The following is a 15,003-nucleotide window of genomic DNA, read 5'->3' on the forward strand; positions in this document are numbered from 1 at the left end:
ACTATGAAATATTCTGTGCCTTAATTATTCTGTTTAAGAAGCCACATCATCTCACCGAAGGATTTATTTCAAACACTCGACTGACGTTATGAAGTGAGTTTGGAGTAAAAACATTATTTTCACGTGCTTTCAGATGGAGCAGCATTTACTACACAGAGCTGCAGTTCACTGACAAGCTACACAAACAGCTTTCTTAATCACAGAATGATATCTTCGATTTCATTATCGCGTGATTATATCGTCTGCGATTATGAACGTAGTTTTGCGGCTCTGTGCAGTAAATGCTGCTCCATCTGAAAGCACGTGATGGAGATTTGCTACTTATCCCAGAACCGACTTTACTGTCAACATGTGCATGACTATCGCATTCAATTAATCGTGCAGCCCTAATTTGGGATGTTTTCAAATTTTTTAGTTTTGCTATTTGTCATTTCAATTTCACAAAGAAACATGCAACATTTTGTCTGAGAAAGGACAGCTTTTCATTTATAATTTGTCTTAAATCTCATGTTGTTAAGAAAAATGTGAGAATCGTATCGTGAAATCAGTATTGTGAATCGTATCGCATTGTGTGTTGAGTGAATCATTACATCCCTAGTTTCACATTTTTCATTTTCAGCCTTGTCACAAGAATTGTCTGAAGGTGTTTAGCTTGCTAGCTGTGAAGCCAATGCATTCTTTCTTCCTTTTATTTTCCACTCTTTAGAGCTGTGACCTATGGTCCTTAGGGGTGATCGTCTATGTAATGCTCTGCGGATATCCTCCATTTTACTCCAAACACCACAGCCGTACCATCCCAAAAGATATGCGCAAAAAAATCATGACTGGCAGCTTTGACTTCCCAGAGGAGGAGTGGAGTCAAATATCTGAAATGGCCAAGGACATTGTCCGCAAGTGAGTGTCTTTCCATTTACTTTCTGTTTTATTAAACAATACTTCCTTAATTATTTAGGGCCAAGAACAGAATGTGCATAGACATGTATTGAATCTTTTACTCTTGTGGCTGGGAGTGTACAGCATCCCCTAGATCTGTATGGTAAAACGGTTTGAAAATTAGCAGAACAATTAAAGTGATTTTTAAAATCTTTGTTGCCAATTTTGATGTCATTTGCTCAAATTCTCAAAAGATTCACACATCTGACAGGCAACAAAAACCTGAATGAGGGTGCTTAATTATTGTAAACAATAAAAAGAAGGAAAGGTTTGCACACCAGAGCTCATTTTTTATGTTTCACAATAGGTGATGTTTCGAGCCCTATGGCTCTTCATCAGACGGTTGTGGCTTGAAGGGATACAGCTGTGGCTGGAAATTAACTTTGACAATATTAACGTTTACACCTACCCCAACTCTAAACCTACCCCTTTAAATAAATTTTTTTTTTTTTTTTTGCAAAAAAGTAATTATTGCAGTGTGACAAATTCAGCTATATTGATGTGCGCATGCTCAGTAGCCGTAGCTGTATCCCTTCTAGCCTTAACCTCATCAGACTGATACGAAACGTCACCTTTGATGAAAACATGAAATAACCATTTTTGCATCTTTGGAGCTGTGGTTTGCCCACCTTTCATTCTTTTTAGTTGCTCAAATTCTGTAAAGCCACTATGAGTTTAGGATTTACATTGTACATTTATGCATTAAGCAGACGCTTTTATCAAAAGCGACCATGATTGGTATCTATTAACTATCTTTAGTCTATCTTGAAAAAAATTATGATGTAGCTATGTAAATTTAGGTAAACTGCTGCTTAAATTCAGTGGTGTAAACCAATGCTTTTGTTACTCAGATCTAACATGTTTTGTTGCATTAAGGCTACTTAAAGTGAAGCCAGAGGAGAGACTAACTATAGAGGGAGTGCTAGCCCATCCCTGGCTCAACTGCACTGAAGCTCTGGACAATGTGCTTCCTTCTGCTCAAATGATGATGGACAAGGTGAGCTCCAACTAAAGATAACATTTAAAAGTTTAGTTGAGTAGTATCTGTGTTTAATGCATTCGTTGCAGACACAGTCCCCCAGGAGCAACATTTTCATTTTGTTTTTAACTTTATTATTGGTACATTTAAATGTGGGAGGGAAAATGTATTGTTCAGTTGAACTTTAGCATCTTAACTTGTTCTGGTGTAAGATGAATTTACACTCTGTAACTTTTGGCAAGCATCTACCACTCAGAAAGACAAAGCAGAAACATCTTACTGGGTAAAGAAATGCCCATCCATTGTCTTGTAAAGCTGTATTTTTGCTCAAATAGTGCTCAATAGTACTGAAATCCATTCAAATAAAGCCTGTGATTGGCCAGGTAATTTGCTGTACCTATTCAGAATTTTGTGGAATCTTCTATTTGCTCGATTGTATTTATTTATTTTATATATTTATCTTTTGGTGCGCAGAAATCCAAGCTTAAGGCTGTGAAGGGAGTGCAATTGTGTAGTAGGTTTGTGCATGTTACTGGTAGGGGTAGGCGATATACTGATGGACACGATTAACTGGTAAAAATTTGTCAACCAGTAGAGATTTTGGACTATTGTGTCTCTCGTGGTTACAGGCTCACGTAATGTTACCGAGCTATGTGGTCATGAAAACTTACGTTTTCATGCATTTTGAAGCATTGCAGTTCCGGGCAGCTCTTAAAGTGACAGCAGTCTTATATTTCTGCTGTGTCGTTCATGTTAATCAAACAACAAAAGAAAGAAAATCTCTCACTGCTCTTGACTAAATCACTTTTGTAACTTTAATAAGAAATATATTTAGTTTACACGCAGTGTTTTGTGCATTTTATTACTACACGTGTGTAGCATTTCTTATTTATTTGTTCTACTTTAGGTTTTTTTTTTTGTTGTGTTGCTTATTCTTATTTAATCACAAACTGTTTACTTGTCTTCAGTGAGCTTGAGGTTTTTTTCAGGCTAGTGTTAGGTATAGACACTGGTGACAAGAATTATGAAATTTCTATGGTATTAAAAATTTTGATATCATACAGACCTCATTTAAAGCAAAAATAACTACATTGCGATGTATATTGTTACCATGAAATAAAATTACTCATATCGTGATATATGATTTTTGGTCATATCGCCCACCCCTGGTTACTGGTATTCCCAAAATATCTGAATTTGTTGTGCTAGGATTTCATATTTATTGTTATATGGTGCTTTATACAATACAGATTGTTTCAAAATAGTTTTATGAAAATCTCAATTTCAGAGGTTAAAACTTGAACTCTGAATCAACACTTTGTACAAGGAAGCATGAATGATTTCTCCTCCCATCTGCTACACTACCTTTCATATGTTGAATACTGTTGCTGTATATGCATAATCAATATAAAAGTTATGTGTTGTTATATTGTTCATTCAGGCAGTTGTGGCAGGAATCCAACAGGCCCATGCTGAACAACTGGCCAACATGAGGATGCAGGACTTGAATCTCAGTCTAAAGCCACTCAACTCGGTCAACAACCCAATTTTGAGAAAGAGAAAGCTACTTGGGTGAGTCTCTCATTCTTGTTGTGTTCCTTTTCAGTTAATATACATTATTCTGTGTCTTTATTAGCAGAATGCACTTATAGATCTGTGTTTGATTTCTGCTTCATGCAGCACCAAACCCAGCGATGAACGTTTCCTCAATGATCCTGAGAATGAGGCTGAGGACACCAACGTGGCTCTGGAAAAACTACGGGATGTAATCGCACAGTGCATCTTACCACAGGCTGGTACGTATGGACATGCAGTGTTGGTTTGTGGTGTTTATAATCCACAGATTATTCTTCAATAACTCAACACTTGAGACAGAATTTAATTGTTTGACACTGGTCATGATATTTTCTACAACAGTCCTCAAACCAGAAATGTTTGCTTTGAATGTGTAGCTTTCATAAAAAAATTAAGAAACACAAGATTTAACAATTTGCAGTATCTTTGTGCTGTTTTTACAGGTGACAATGAGGATGAGAAGCTAAATGAAGTTATGCATGAAGCGTGGCGATTCAATCGAGATTGCAAACTACTTAGAGATGGATTGCACGGGTTAAGTTGGGATGGTATGTGTTTGTGGCTGTAGTTTATTTACTAGTAGCTTTACTGTGGTTGAAGGTAGAGTAACATCCAACTTTTTACTATAGACTAAAATTGGATGTCTGAATCTATGAATTTGAGGTGAGAGCTCATATCAAAAAGATTGAAGTTTGTCATTTGAATCAGTGGATTTTTAATTGCTAATAACCTAAAATGGTATCCTAATGTTAATATGTTGGTCATAAACAGTCAAGAGCAACATCAAAGAAATGTCAGAATAGGTATTTTTGGTCAGAATTCTCTTGACCTTTTGATGACAGGATGGACAAAAATTAAGACTAAAATTGCATTTCATGAAGGAAATACTAGTTGCGTAGCAGCTAAACAATAGCATTACAGATTCAGGGAAGAGCTTGTAGGGTTGGGTTCTATGTAAATGAAATGTAGGATTAGTGCTTTAGTTAAAAATCTCAATTACATTTTTTATTTAAGCTTTCAAGTGCTTAAGATGCTGAATTGGTTGTGAAGAAAGAGCTTGAAATGCGTTAATTTTGAAAGCGAATGAAGACGAAAATGGGAAAAATGCCTAACCAGTACTTGGCAGTAGCAGAAAGATTTGGTCAAGTCAGATGAAATGATTGTCAAATTAAACGTGCCGTTGTAGACAAGTTGTTTTAAACCAACACTGGAAAAACACAAGCAGTAAGTATTACAAACAGCTGTGTGGGCCATCCTTGACTAATTAATTGTATAAATTCGATCAAGTATAATATCAACCTGTTATGTTTTTCTTTCTTCACAGGTAGATCATTTTCAGACAAAGTAGATCGCTTAAAGCTGGCTGAAATTGTCAAACAGGCGATTGAAGAAAAGACTAATTTACAGGACTCCCAATAGCAAGTGCTGAAATTTTAAATCCCTTTTATACTGTTCATTATAATTGTCATTAGGCATATGATTGCAAAACATGTTTTTGTATTAAATTGCAGACCTTTTTCCATGGTCATACTGTAGTCTGTTGTAAATCTCTAGCTGAAACCAAGTTGTTGTTGGTATGATTTGTTTTCACTACAGACTGCAGTAAAGAATGTGTTTTAAAGAAATTGCACTGTTTTCATTTCTGCTTTTCATAATGAAAAATAGGGGAAAATATCTATATTAAATAACATTTTATAATTCACCTTAGCTCAGTTAGTTTAATTGAATCAAAACATGTTGTCACTAATTAAAAATAAGATAATGTTACGCGTTAAAAATTGTAGGATACTAAATTGGTGTACAGTAATGCACTGATTGGAATGCAAAATTTGAGTTAATTTGTCCTAAAATCTTTACCTTTTTACTATTAGGTGGCACTGCTAGCAAACTTATGTTGTATTATCAGAGGATGCTTACAGTGGCACATACAACGTCTGTCAGATCAATGAAGATCTAATGAATGCTGTAGGAATAAAATAAAGTTCTGTCATTCTGAATATTCTTTAGAGGTCACACTCTTTATGATGGATTTGTGTTTGTTTGTAAATTCTAGGATAAAACTGTTTATTTTTTTGCACTCAAATGGCAAATTCTCAGCAATTTCTGTCTGGTAAAGCATTTAAGAACTTGGAATACCTACAAAAATGTATATTCATCATAGAAATAGCCTTGACTTAAGGTTTTATCAGTTTCTGTTACTTTTTGAACACCGGTTACAGACTGGAGCTGAAGTGTTTATGGTGGAGCCTTGATGACTCTTGGTTGCTATGAACAAAAAAAACTGTCTTATAGAAAGATACAAGGTTGTTTCTCTGAAACTAAGCCAAAGTACAAGCACAAAAACACACTTGAGATCATTTTTAGTTGCCGTTATCAAAAAAATCCCAAAAGTATTGAGATATCTTTTTTTTTTTTTTTTCATTATCGTACCCAAACATGTCACATTTTACAGCATTTAAAGCCATGAAAGTCATTGTGTAGGTAGAAGTTTCGGAGTATCAAGTAAATGATAAACAGTTTTATCATGGGACAACTAAGTTCACAACCAAACAAAGCAATTGATATGGAGTGCATACACGAACGTTGTATACTACTCAAATACACCACCAACACAGTGGAGAAATATCGTCATCGGTCTAATGAGACGCCTGTTGGGCTTGGTAAGACTGACGGAGAGAGAGAGGAGAAGAAAAGAACTTCTGGAGGAGGACCGATCTCCACTTTCTTCAAACAGAGCTGCTAAATCTGGTTTAATGGTACAAGTGCATCAGCAGTGTTGAGGTAACACAAGTTACATAAGATTAATTTTTTCAAGTAATAAGTTACTTTTTCAAATAAATAGCCACCAGTTACTTTGTTTTCCCCTTTATTGCCTGACAGCTTTCCTGTTCCCATGTTGAGAGAAATCAGAAGTAAGTTGCATTGTGTTTGCTGTGTAAACGTGATGGTAACTGATGTTCTAGACTAAATGTGAACATGCATATACTCATCTCGCTTGGACAAAAATGGATTCAGTATTCCTCAAAATGAATAAAAACGATGAAATGCAAACTCAGAATATGATGTAAACCTTTAATAATTCAATGTTAAATAACACGAATACCCTTTAATCCCATTTTATTAACCAGTGTCTTTTCTGCTGACCTTCTAAAATCCAATTCAACCATACTGAGCAAAAATGACTTTTTTTGTCAGAAATAGAACTTTTTATAATAAAAGCAAACAAGCAAGCCCAGCCAAGATGAGAAATGTAATGCATTACTTTATATAAAAAGTAACTCAATCAGTTACTTTTTTAGGGACTAAAGCGATTTTGTAATGCATTACTTTTAGAAGTAACTTTCCCCAACACTGCATCAACATGTCATGATGATATAATTAATGACTGATCCTTTAATTACAGACGCTTCTGTTCTTCTTAATATTTATAACGGTCTCATATACTGCTGCCATTATCACACCAAGTATTTTCTAGTGACAGTTTAAAGACCAGAAATGAAATCAATTTGAAGATTTTTGATCACAGCATGATTTGAGAATAGCTTTTATTAGGCGTCATTAACAAACCGGTCAGAATGTGAGAATTTGAATTCACAAATCAAATTGCATTGTTTAAAGAAGTTTATTTTTTCAGATATCAAGTCAAAAGTGCTTGTAAATAAAGAAACACTCCAATTTGAGGATGGGATATTTTATCAATGTTATTTATTTGATTTGATTCATGTTATAGCTCCAGCATCTGAAGTCAGCTGGAGCAGGATGTCCTGGACAAGAACAAGAGTACGAAGTTATTTTGAATTATAAATGTAAATAATATGTAAAACTGTATTTCATACTAGCTACCATTGTTTCTTTTCAATAGCCCACATTTGCTAAATTTATCAAGAAACCACAACATAATTTTTTTTTAATCGGTTAATCGAGGCGTCTTTACGTAGTCGAGTTAAAGCTACTCTATGTGGCATAAAAGCCAAACTGAATTATTCCTGCTTTGACCAACCTCATCCCCTAGTATCAAAGTCTGTGGAAAAGCACCTAAATGCCACTTCAGAAGCACATCCACGACCCATTTTAAATCTTACATTTATGTCTAAAGAATTAGCTGTGCTAGTCAGATTAATAAATGAGATGATTTATATCTGGGAGTAAATTTAGGTGTCATATAATGCTGTGATCTACATTTATTCTTGGGTCCTCTATTGTGTCTTTAATTTTGGATTAATAATGTCAACTTGCTTCATTATTTATAGAAATATATTTCTAGGGATTGCTGCATAACAGACAATAAACTCCTTACTTTCAGTAAGACTTTATTTTTCCCTTCTAAGGCCTGTTGCTGCAAGTCTAGTTGTTTCATTTATGTGTTGCTGACCATGTTGGAGATTATTTACTTTTTTTTAACTGAAAGTGAAAGCATTATTAAATCATGATTTGTAACAAGTTTTGTTTTTTTTGTATCCGTCATATAGTAACCTTTTGTGATTTATATCACAACAAAACATAATTTGCATTTTGTCTAATTCTTTAAAAACCACATGCAAATGAATCTCAGTTTTCTTAAATATAACTCTCTAAAAGCCCTTTGTAATAACATTTAGCTCCTCCCCTGTGCAGTACTTCAGCAACAATAAATGCTGTCACTGTGCATGTGACACTCCACTGCTGTGAAGAAGAGGCATGGACAGCTTGGAAACATTTACTTTACCATAAGACTGAACCATGTTTTAGGAAGAATCTTTTCTTTCTAATTAGACCAAAGGTTACTGAAAGAGGTAAGCTGATATTGCACGATATTGCATATACATACAATTTTTGCCTTAAGATTTCAGACAAGGCTCACACTTTATTTTAAAGTCCAGCTCTCACTATAAATTAAACTATGACTTTTGCCTCGGTAAACTCCTAATTTGCTGCTTATTAATAGTTAGTACATAAGTGGTTAGGTTTAGGTATGGGTAAAGGATCTAAAATATAATCATGCAGAATAAGGCATTAATATGCTTTATAAGTACTAATAAATAGCCAATATGCTAGTAATGTGCATGCTGTATTTTAGTGAGAAATATTCCTTAAAATAAAGTGTTACCGGGGCAAGACTGTAAAGAGAGCACAGTGTTTAAGAAATTGTAGACTTTTCTGTATGTATTTAGTAATTTGACTTTAATGGTACACTGCAGAAATGATGTTACACTTTATTTTAAGGTGACATTGTTACAATGTAAATACTGCGTAATATTAATAAATACATGCACTTACTATAGGGTTAGGGTTTGATTTAAGCTTAGTTGCTTGTAATTATGCATATTTCACTGTTATTATAGTAAGTAGATGTAACATGTAACTGTCATTTTAAAATAAAGTGTTACCAAAATGGCTTTTTGTTTGAACATGCTATCCAATATATAGATATATATATATATATATATATATATTTAAAGATATTTTAGACAAGATATACTTGAAATATTAAGATATTAAGACTTGTTTTGATAAAAATGTGTGTTTAATATAGTGTATTTTGTCTTGCCACACTGGCAGTTTTTTTCTTACTCATATAAAATAGTTAAAGTATAAACTAGTCAAAAAGAAATGAAAAAAGACATGATTAATAACAGGAGAATAATAGTAAAGAATCTTTCATTATTGATCATGATGGCATGGGTGTATAGAAATTAAAAATCATTTAAATGTATGCCTTTCAGTTGAAGATTAAAATATGTGACCCTGGAGCACAAAACCGTCGTTGGGGTATATTTGTAGCAATAGCCAAAAATACATTGTGTGTCAAAATTGTCCATTTTTATTTTATGTCAAAAATCATCAGGATATTAAGTAAAGATCATGTTCCATGAAGATATTTTGAAAATTTCCTACCGTAAATACATTAAAACTTAATTTTTGATTAGTAATATGCATTGCTAAGACAACTTTAAAGGCGTTTTTTTCAGTATTTAGATTTTTTTGCACCCTCAGATTCCAGATTTGAAATATCCTATCCTATCCTAGCAAACCACATATCAATGGAAAGCTTATTTATTCAGCTTTCAGATGATGTATAAATCTCAATTTCAAAAAATTGACACTTATGACTGGTTTTGTGGTCCAGGGTCACATATTTATTATGAAAACTGAATATGTTTTTGTGTTTCAGGTTATTATCAGCATGGTGACACATGCAAGTCTAATGGCAGAAAGTAACAGGACCAATGAGGTTGCAGAACTTATCTTGTGCAATAATGAAGCAGATATTTATGATTGCAATCAATCAGATCCCATGGGATCTCAAAGCCCAATCCCACTGACGGACGCCTGGTTGGTGCCAGTGTTTTTCACCCTTATTATGTTTGTAGGTTTGGTGGGTAACTCATTGGTCATCTATGTAGTCGTCAAAAACCAGCAGATGAAAACTGTTACAAACCTTTACATAGGTATTAAAGATTCCTTGTTCCTCAAAATATCATATTTACTTACTTGACGTTGTTTTAGTGAACAGTCTATGTTTCTCTTCAGTTAATCTTGCCACCACAGATATACTTTTCCTGGTCTGTTGTGTTCCTTTCACTGCCACTTTGTACAGTCTTCCTAGCTGGATATTTGGGGACTTCATGTGTCGACTGGTCAATTACCTGCAACAGGTGAGAGCATTTTTACTCTCTATAATGCTTCTAGAGGAGAAAGACAAAATGTCATGCATGAAATGTCATATTTTTCATAAAAACCAAAAATATGATTTACTACAGACAGAAAAATACAGATTTTCCCCACACACTTAATGGAGGAAAATGATAAATGATAATGAACCTTAGAGGAGGATTTTCAGAATTCAGTTAATGTTAATGGTAATGTTAAGAACATCCAAATAGATAAGAAGTCTTAATAATTTAATATTCAATGTGAGTTAAGAATGTTAATGTGAATAATGAGTTGTCTGTTTACAACTGAGACCAATTACTCTGAAACATTTTGATATTGAGAGGATTTACATTTATTCAGAAATTGTGTAATTATCATTCACTTGAAACAAAGTAAAAATAGAGCCACCAAACACATGACTACATACACCGTCAACGGATAACGTCCTACTGAACTAGGGAGCTGATTGAGATGCACCCTAACTCATTTTCAAAATGAATTATGTTAACAGATTTTCAAAATGTTCCAAACCCAACAATCACTTAGAAACATGCAGACATTGTTGCTAGGAGACATGTGACAAATGTTAACAAAATGTTTTCTAAAACTGGCTCAAACATGTTTTATTTCCTCTGACACAAAGAAATCGAAGTCTGAAGTTTAAAAAATCAGAGTCTGCATGCATTATGCACTATGCGATTATGCACAGCTCGATATCTGCAGACTGGTTCTAACATTCTCTGACTCTGACGCAATTAGCATCAAAGCACACAGACTTCAAATCAAGGCAAAAATCTGGGCAAAAGTCAAGCATTCCAGGATAGAGTGGATTAAAGCACATGGATACTGGACTCTGGAGCAGTGGAAACCTGTTCTGTGAAGTGACGAATCAAGCTTCTCTATATTTGGCAGACAGATGGGCAAGTCTGGCTTTGGTGGATGCCAGAAGAACATTACCTGCCTGATTGCATTTTACCAACTATAAAGTTTGTTGGAGGAGGGATAATGCGATAGGGCTGTTTTTCAGGGGTTAGGCTAGGCCTCTTACTTCCAATGAGGGGAAATCTTAATGCTTCAGCATACCGAGACATTTTGGACAATGGTATGCTTCCAACGTTGTGGGAGCAGTCTGGGGAAGGCTCTTTTCTATTCCAGCATGACAGTGCCCCAGTGCACAAAGCAAGGTCCATAAAGACGTGGTTGGATGAGTTTTGTGTGAAACCCCCTCAACCCCACTGAACACTTCTCGTCCAACATCAGTGTCTAAACTAACAAATGCTCTGCTGGATAAAATGTTAAAAAATTCCCACAAAATCATGTAGAAAAACTTCCCAGACGTGTAGAAGCTGTTAAAGCTCCGAAGGGGGACCAATTCCATATTAATGCCTATGTATTTACAATGCAATGTCATCACAGTCCCTGTTTTTGTAATGCTCAGGTGGCCCGATACTTTTGTCCATATAGTGTAGCTCTGAAAAAGTACTTATAGTTGAATGGAATGAATAGCTACAAAAATGTCTAAAATGCTATATGTTACCTATGCCATACAGGATGTGGAATATGGTTATGTAGTTTAGTCTTTTAAGCAGTGTCTTTGAATGAATTCACAGGTAACTGCACAGGCAACCTGCATCACTTTGTCTGCAATGAGTGTGGATCGTTTTTACGTGACCGTCTATCCACTACAGTCCCTCCGTCATCGAACTCCACAGATGGCTCTGTCTGTATGCACCACTATTTGGATATGTATGAAAACCTTTCCAGTCAATTTAAGTAGAATCACAATTTCAATGCTTCTGATAGGCTATGTTTGACTATTCATCTTATCATACAGTAGTTATACACTTTTGAAAATAAATGTTCCAATTGTGGTAAAATGCACAATTTTATTATCTTTTAACACAGGTTCGTTGCTGCTTTCAGTGCCAATAGCATTGTATCAGCACACAGAGTCTTCTTTCTGGTTCGGTCCACAGACATACTGCACCGAGGAATTTCCCTCTCTCATTCATAAGAGGGCTTACATTCTTTACTCCTTCTTGGCTGTTTACCTGCTGCCCCTGATCACCATCTGCATGTGTTACACTTTCATGTTGAAACGTATGGGTCAAGCCACGGTGGAACCTGTTCATGGCTGTAACCAGGTACAGAGTTGATAGCATGGTTGCATTATGGAGGTAAATTTTCAATGTAAATTCCTTATCAATTAAACATGCATAGAATTTGACGATATCGTCCCAAATTAGGCCTTATTCAGAATTAAACTTTGTGAAAGTGCTGATCAAATTGTGGTAACTTTCTGAATCAGTGCGGTAACAATAAACGTTCTTAATGTTATGAAATTTCAGAAGGGTATTTAAGGAAAGGAAGAGAAAAGGAAAGGATGTGACTTGTGGCCAAGTATGGTGTCCCGTATTCAGAATTTGTGCTCTGCATTTCACCCATCCAAGTGCACACACACAGCAGTGAGTAGTGAACACACGCCGGAGCACAGGTGCCACCCAACAGCATAACTTTAACTTGAATGATGAAACACCTCCACAAAAAGAATTATAGAATGAGTTGCATCACTGACCACATTTTCTGACCGATCCTAAATAACCAGTTTATCCTAAATCCTAATAGTCTATAATATATATCCAATAGTTTGTGGAGATACTAAATATTTTCATAAGTAATAAGAATTAGCTAAATATTACATATGTTTTAACAAACTATTCTAAAAATACTAAAAACTAGTGATTTAAACTGGTGGTTCATGACCAAAAAAGGAGTTACTCCTGACTTCAGCTCTGATGTGCAGGTGGGAAAAATGCAGAATGCAAATAACAAAATGAATGAAAACAAACAAATAAACAAACAACTAACACATAGTTGGGATAACAATACCAATAGACTTTCTGTATTGGTATTTTGGAACTAATTTGTGTGTCATACGACAATATAGATAACTGTATAGTTTTAGTAATCATTCTTATTCTATGAAAATAGGTCAACATCAAAGCTACAATGATAATGACACAGAAAAACATTATTATTGAAATTTAAGAACAATTTCTTCCAGCTGATAAACAATAAAAACATTGACACCTAATCAGAATCCACACTTTAAAAAAAATGGTGCTATATAGCACTAAAAGTGGTTCTTGGCTCATAATCACAGAGGAACCACTTATGGTGCTATATAGCACCATATCTTTAAATGGTGCTATGTAGAACCAAAAGAGGTGCCATATTGCATTGTATTTCTTCAACAAAAATGGTGCTAAACAGCACCAACAGTGGTTCTTTGGCTTGTAAAGAACCTTTAAAGGGGCTTAACAGGTTCTGGTTAAGCCCCTTCAAAGGTTCCACCAAAAAAAAATCCACCATTTTTTTTAGAGTGCATTTGACTTTAGAGAGTTTGAGCATTGTAGGTATTGTTCTGAACAGATCACACTGTTGTTAATGCTTTTACAAATTGATCAGTTTTCTTTTACAGCAATAATTTAGAATCATTGCACTAAACCTTTTCTCTTGGAAGAAAATGTTTTACATAAAACCAAAATGAACATAATTTGTCTAAGAGTGCCGTTGGTTTTGTAGCTGCAGACGTCAGCAGAACGGGTTGAAGCAGTGCGGACCAGAGTATCCAGAATGGTGGTTGTGATGGTGCTACTGTTTCTGGTCTGCTGGGGTCCAATCCAGATACTGATTCTCTTACAAGCATTCTGTTCTGAAGATGTGAGTCACAGCTATACACTCTACAAACTAAAGATCTGGGCTCACTGCATGTCCTATTCCAATTCCTCCATAAACCCCGTGATCTACGCCTTCATGGGAGCCAACTTCAGAAAGGCCTTCAGAAGTGTTTTCCCTTTGATCTTCAAAAGGAACGCAAGAACAACCGAGCCTCTCCCCACCTATAGCAGAGAGATGAACTTTCTTTCATCCTGACCTTAGAGGATATTTGAACTGGTTATGCATAACCATGTTGGGCATAAATTGGGCGGTTGTGGCCTAATGGATAGAGAGTTGGACTTGTAACCTGAAGGTCGTGGGTTCAAGTCTCTGGTCCGGCAGGGATAACCAACACTCTCTCCACCCTCAATACCACGACTGAGGTGAGACCCTTGAGCAAGGCACCAAACCCCCAACTGCTCCCCGGGCGCCGCAGCATTGGCTGCCCACAGCTCCGGGTGTATGTTCACTACTGTGTGTACACTTGGATGGGTTAAATGCAGAGCACAAATTCCGAGTATGGGTCATCATACTTGGCCAAACACCACTATTTTTTATTTTTTTTTAATTATACCTTTGACAGACAAAATCAGTAACACTTGATGAAGATGTACTTGGACTGAAACGAACAATTCAACTGGAAAACTGAGGTGATCAGTTTGAGTTCTTTGAAATTATGAAGGACTTCAGCATACTTTGAAAAAAAAAAAGTTGCTTCAAACTGTAATGTTTTCAGACACTCAATTGCATGATAATTGCAATTACTGTAAGTGAAAATGTGTTATAGCTTAATTTTTCATTAAATGCAGTTAGCTGAACTTTAGGTACATCTTTATATGTAATTTCATAAAAACGTCTATTGTCTTTAAAATATGGTTAAAGTGTATTGCTGAATATACTGACAAGCATTTATATTGAACTAAAACACTTTAATGTCATTTGCATTGAAAATTGTGTCATGTGTTTAAATAAATATTTGTAATTACACATTTGTATTGATGAAGCTGCAAAAACTTTAAAAACACTAACACCCTTTAAAATCACATTTCAGTTAAAATTATAATCAAATACTTTACATGTGCTTTAGTATGTTAGTCAGCACATTAGAATAAGTGATTTCTTTAAAGCACAACAAATGATTGTTAAAGAATACTGATTTAATG

At 35.1% G+C, this 15,003-nt stretch overlaps 2 protein-coding genes across 2 annotated transcripts in view; both read left to right on the forward strand.

Annotated features, from left to right (window-relative positions):
* The window catches only part of LOC306871472 (MAP kinase-activated protein kinase 5-like), an 18,180-nt gene extending 12,673 nt beyond the window's left edge, over nt 1–5,507 (forward strand). The window contains exons 9-14 of the mRNA XM_079419432.1: nt 707–894; nt 1,810–1,930; nt 3,354–3,484; nt 3,593–3,708; nt 3,931–4,035; nt 4,812–5,507. Coding sequence (XP_079275558.1) covers nt 707–894; nt 1,810–1,930; nt 3,354–3,484; nt 3,593–3,708; nt 3,931–4,035; nt 4,812–4,906 — 756 coding nt within the window. The 3' untranslated portion in view covers nt 4,907–5,507. The remainder of the gene's footprint in view (nt 1–706; nt 895–1,809; nt 1,931–3,353; nt 3,485–3,592; nt 3,709–3,930; nt 4,036–4,811) is intronic.
* A 4,164-nt stretch (nt 5,508–9,671) lies between these two features.
* Nucleotides 9,672–14,056, forward strand: LOC306871176 (G-protein coupled receptor 54-like; the record flags this gene model as incomplete). Its single annotated transcript, XM_079418942.1, has 5 exons — nt 9,672–9,915; nt 9,998–10,122; nt 11,731–11,866; nt 12,026–12,264; nt 13,706–14,056. The coding sequence occupies 5 exons, from the start codon at nt 9,672–9,674 to the stop codon at nt 14,054–14,056; spliced, it is 1,095 nt and encodes a 364-aa protein (XP_079275068.1).
* Between the last annotated feature and the right edge of the window lie 947 nt (nt 14,057–15,003).

The sequence above is a fragment of the Barbus barbus genome, assembly GCF_936440315.1.
Source record: "Barbus barbus genome assembly, chromosome: 6".
In the NCBI taxonomy this organism is placed as follows: Eukaryota; Metazoa; Chordata; class Actinopteri; order Cypriniformes; family Cyprinidae; genus Barbus; species Barbus barbus.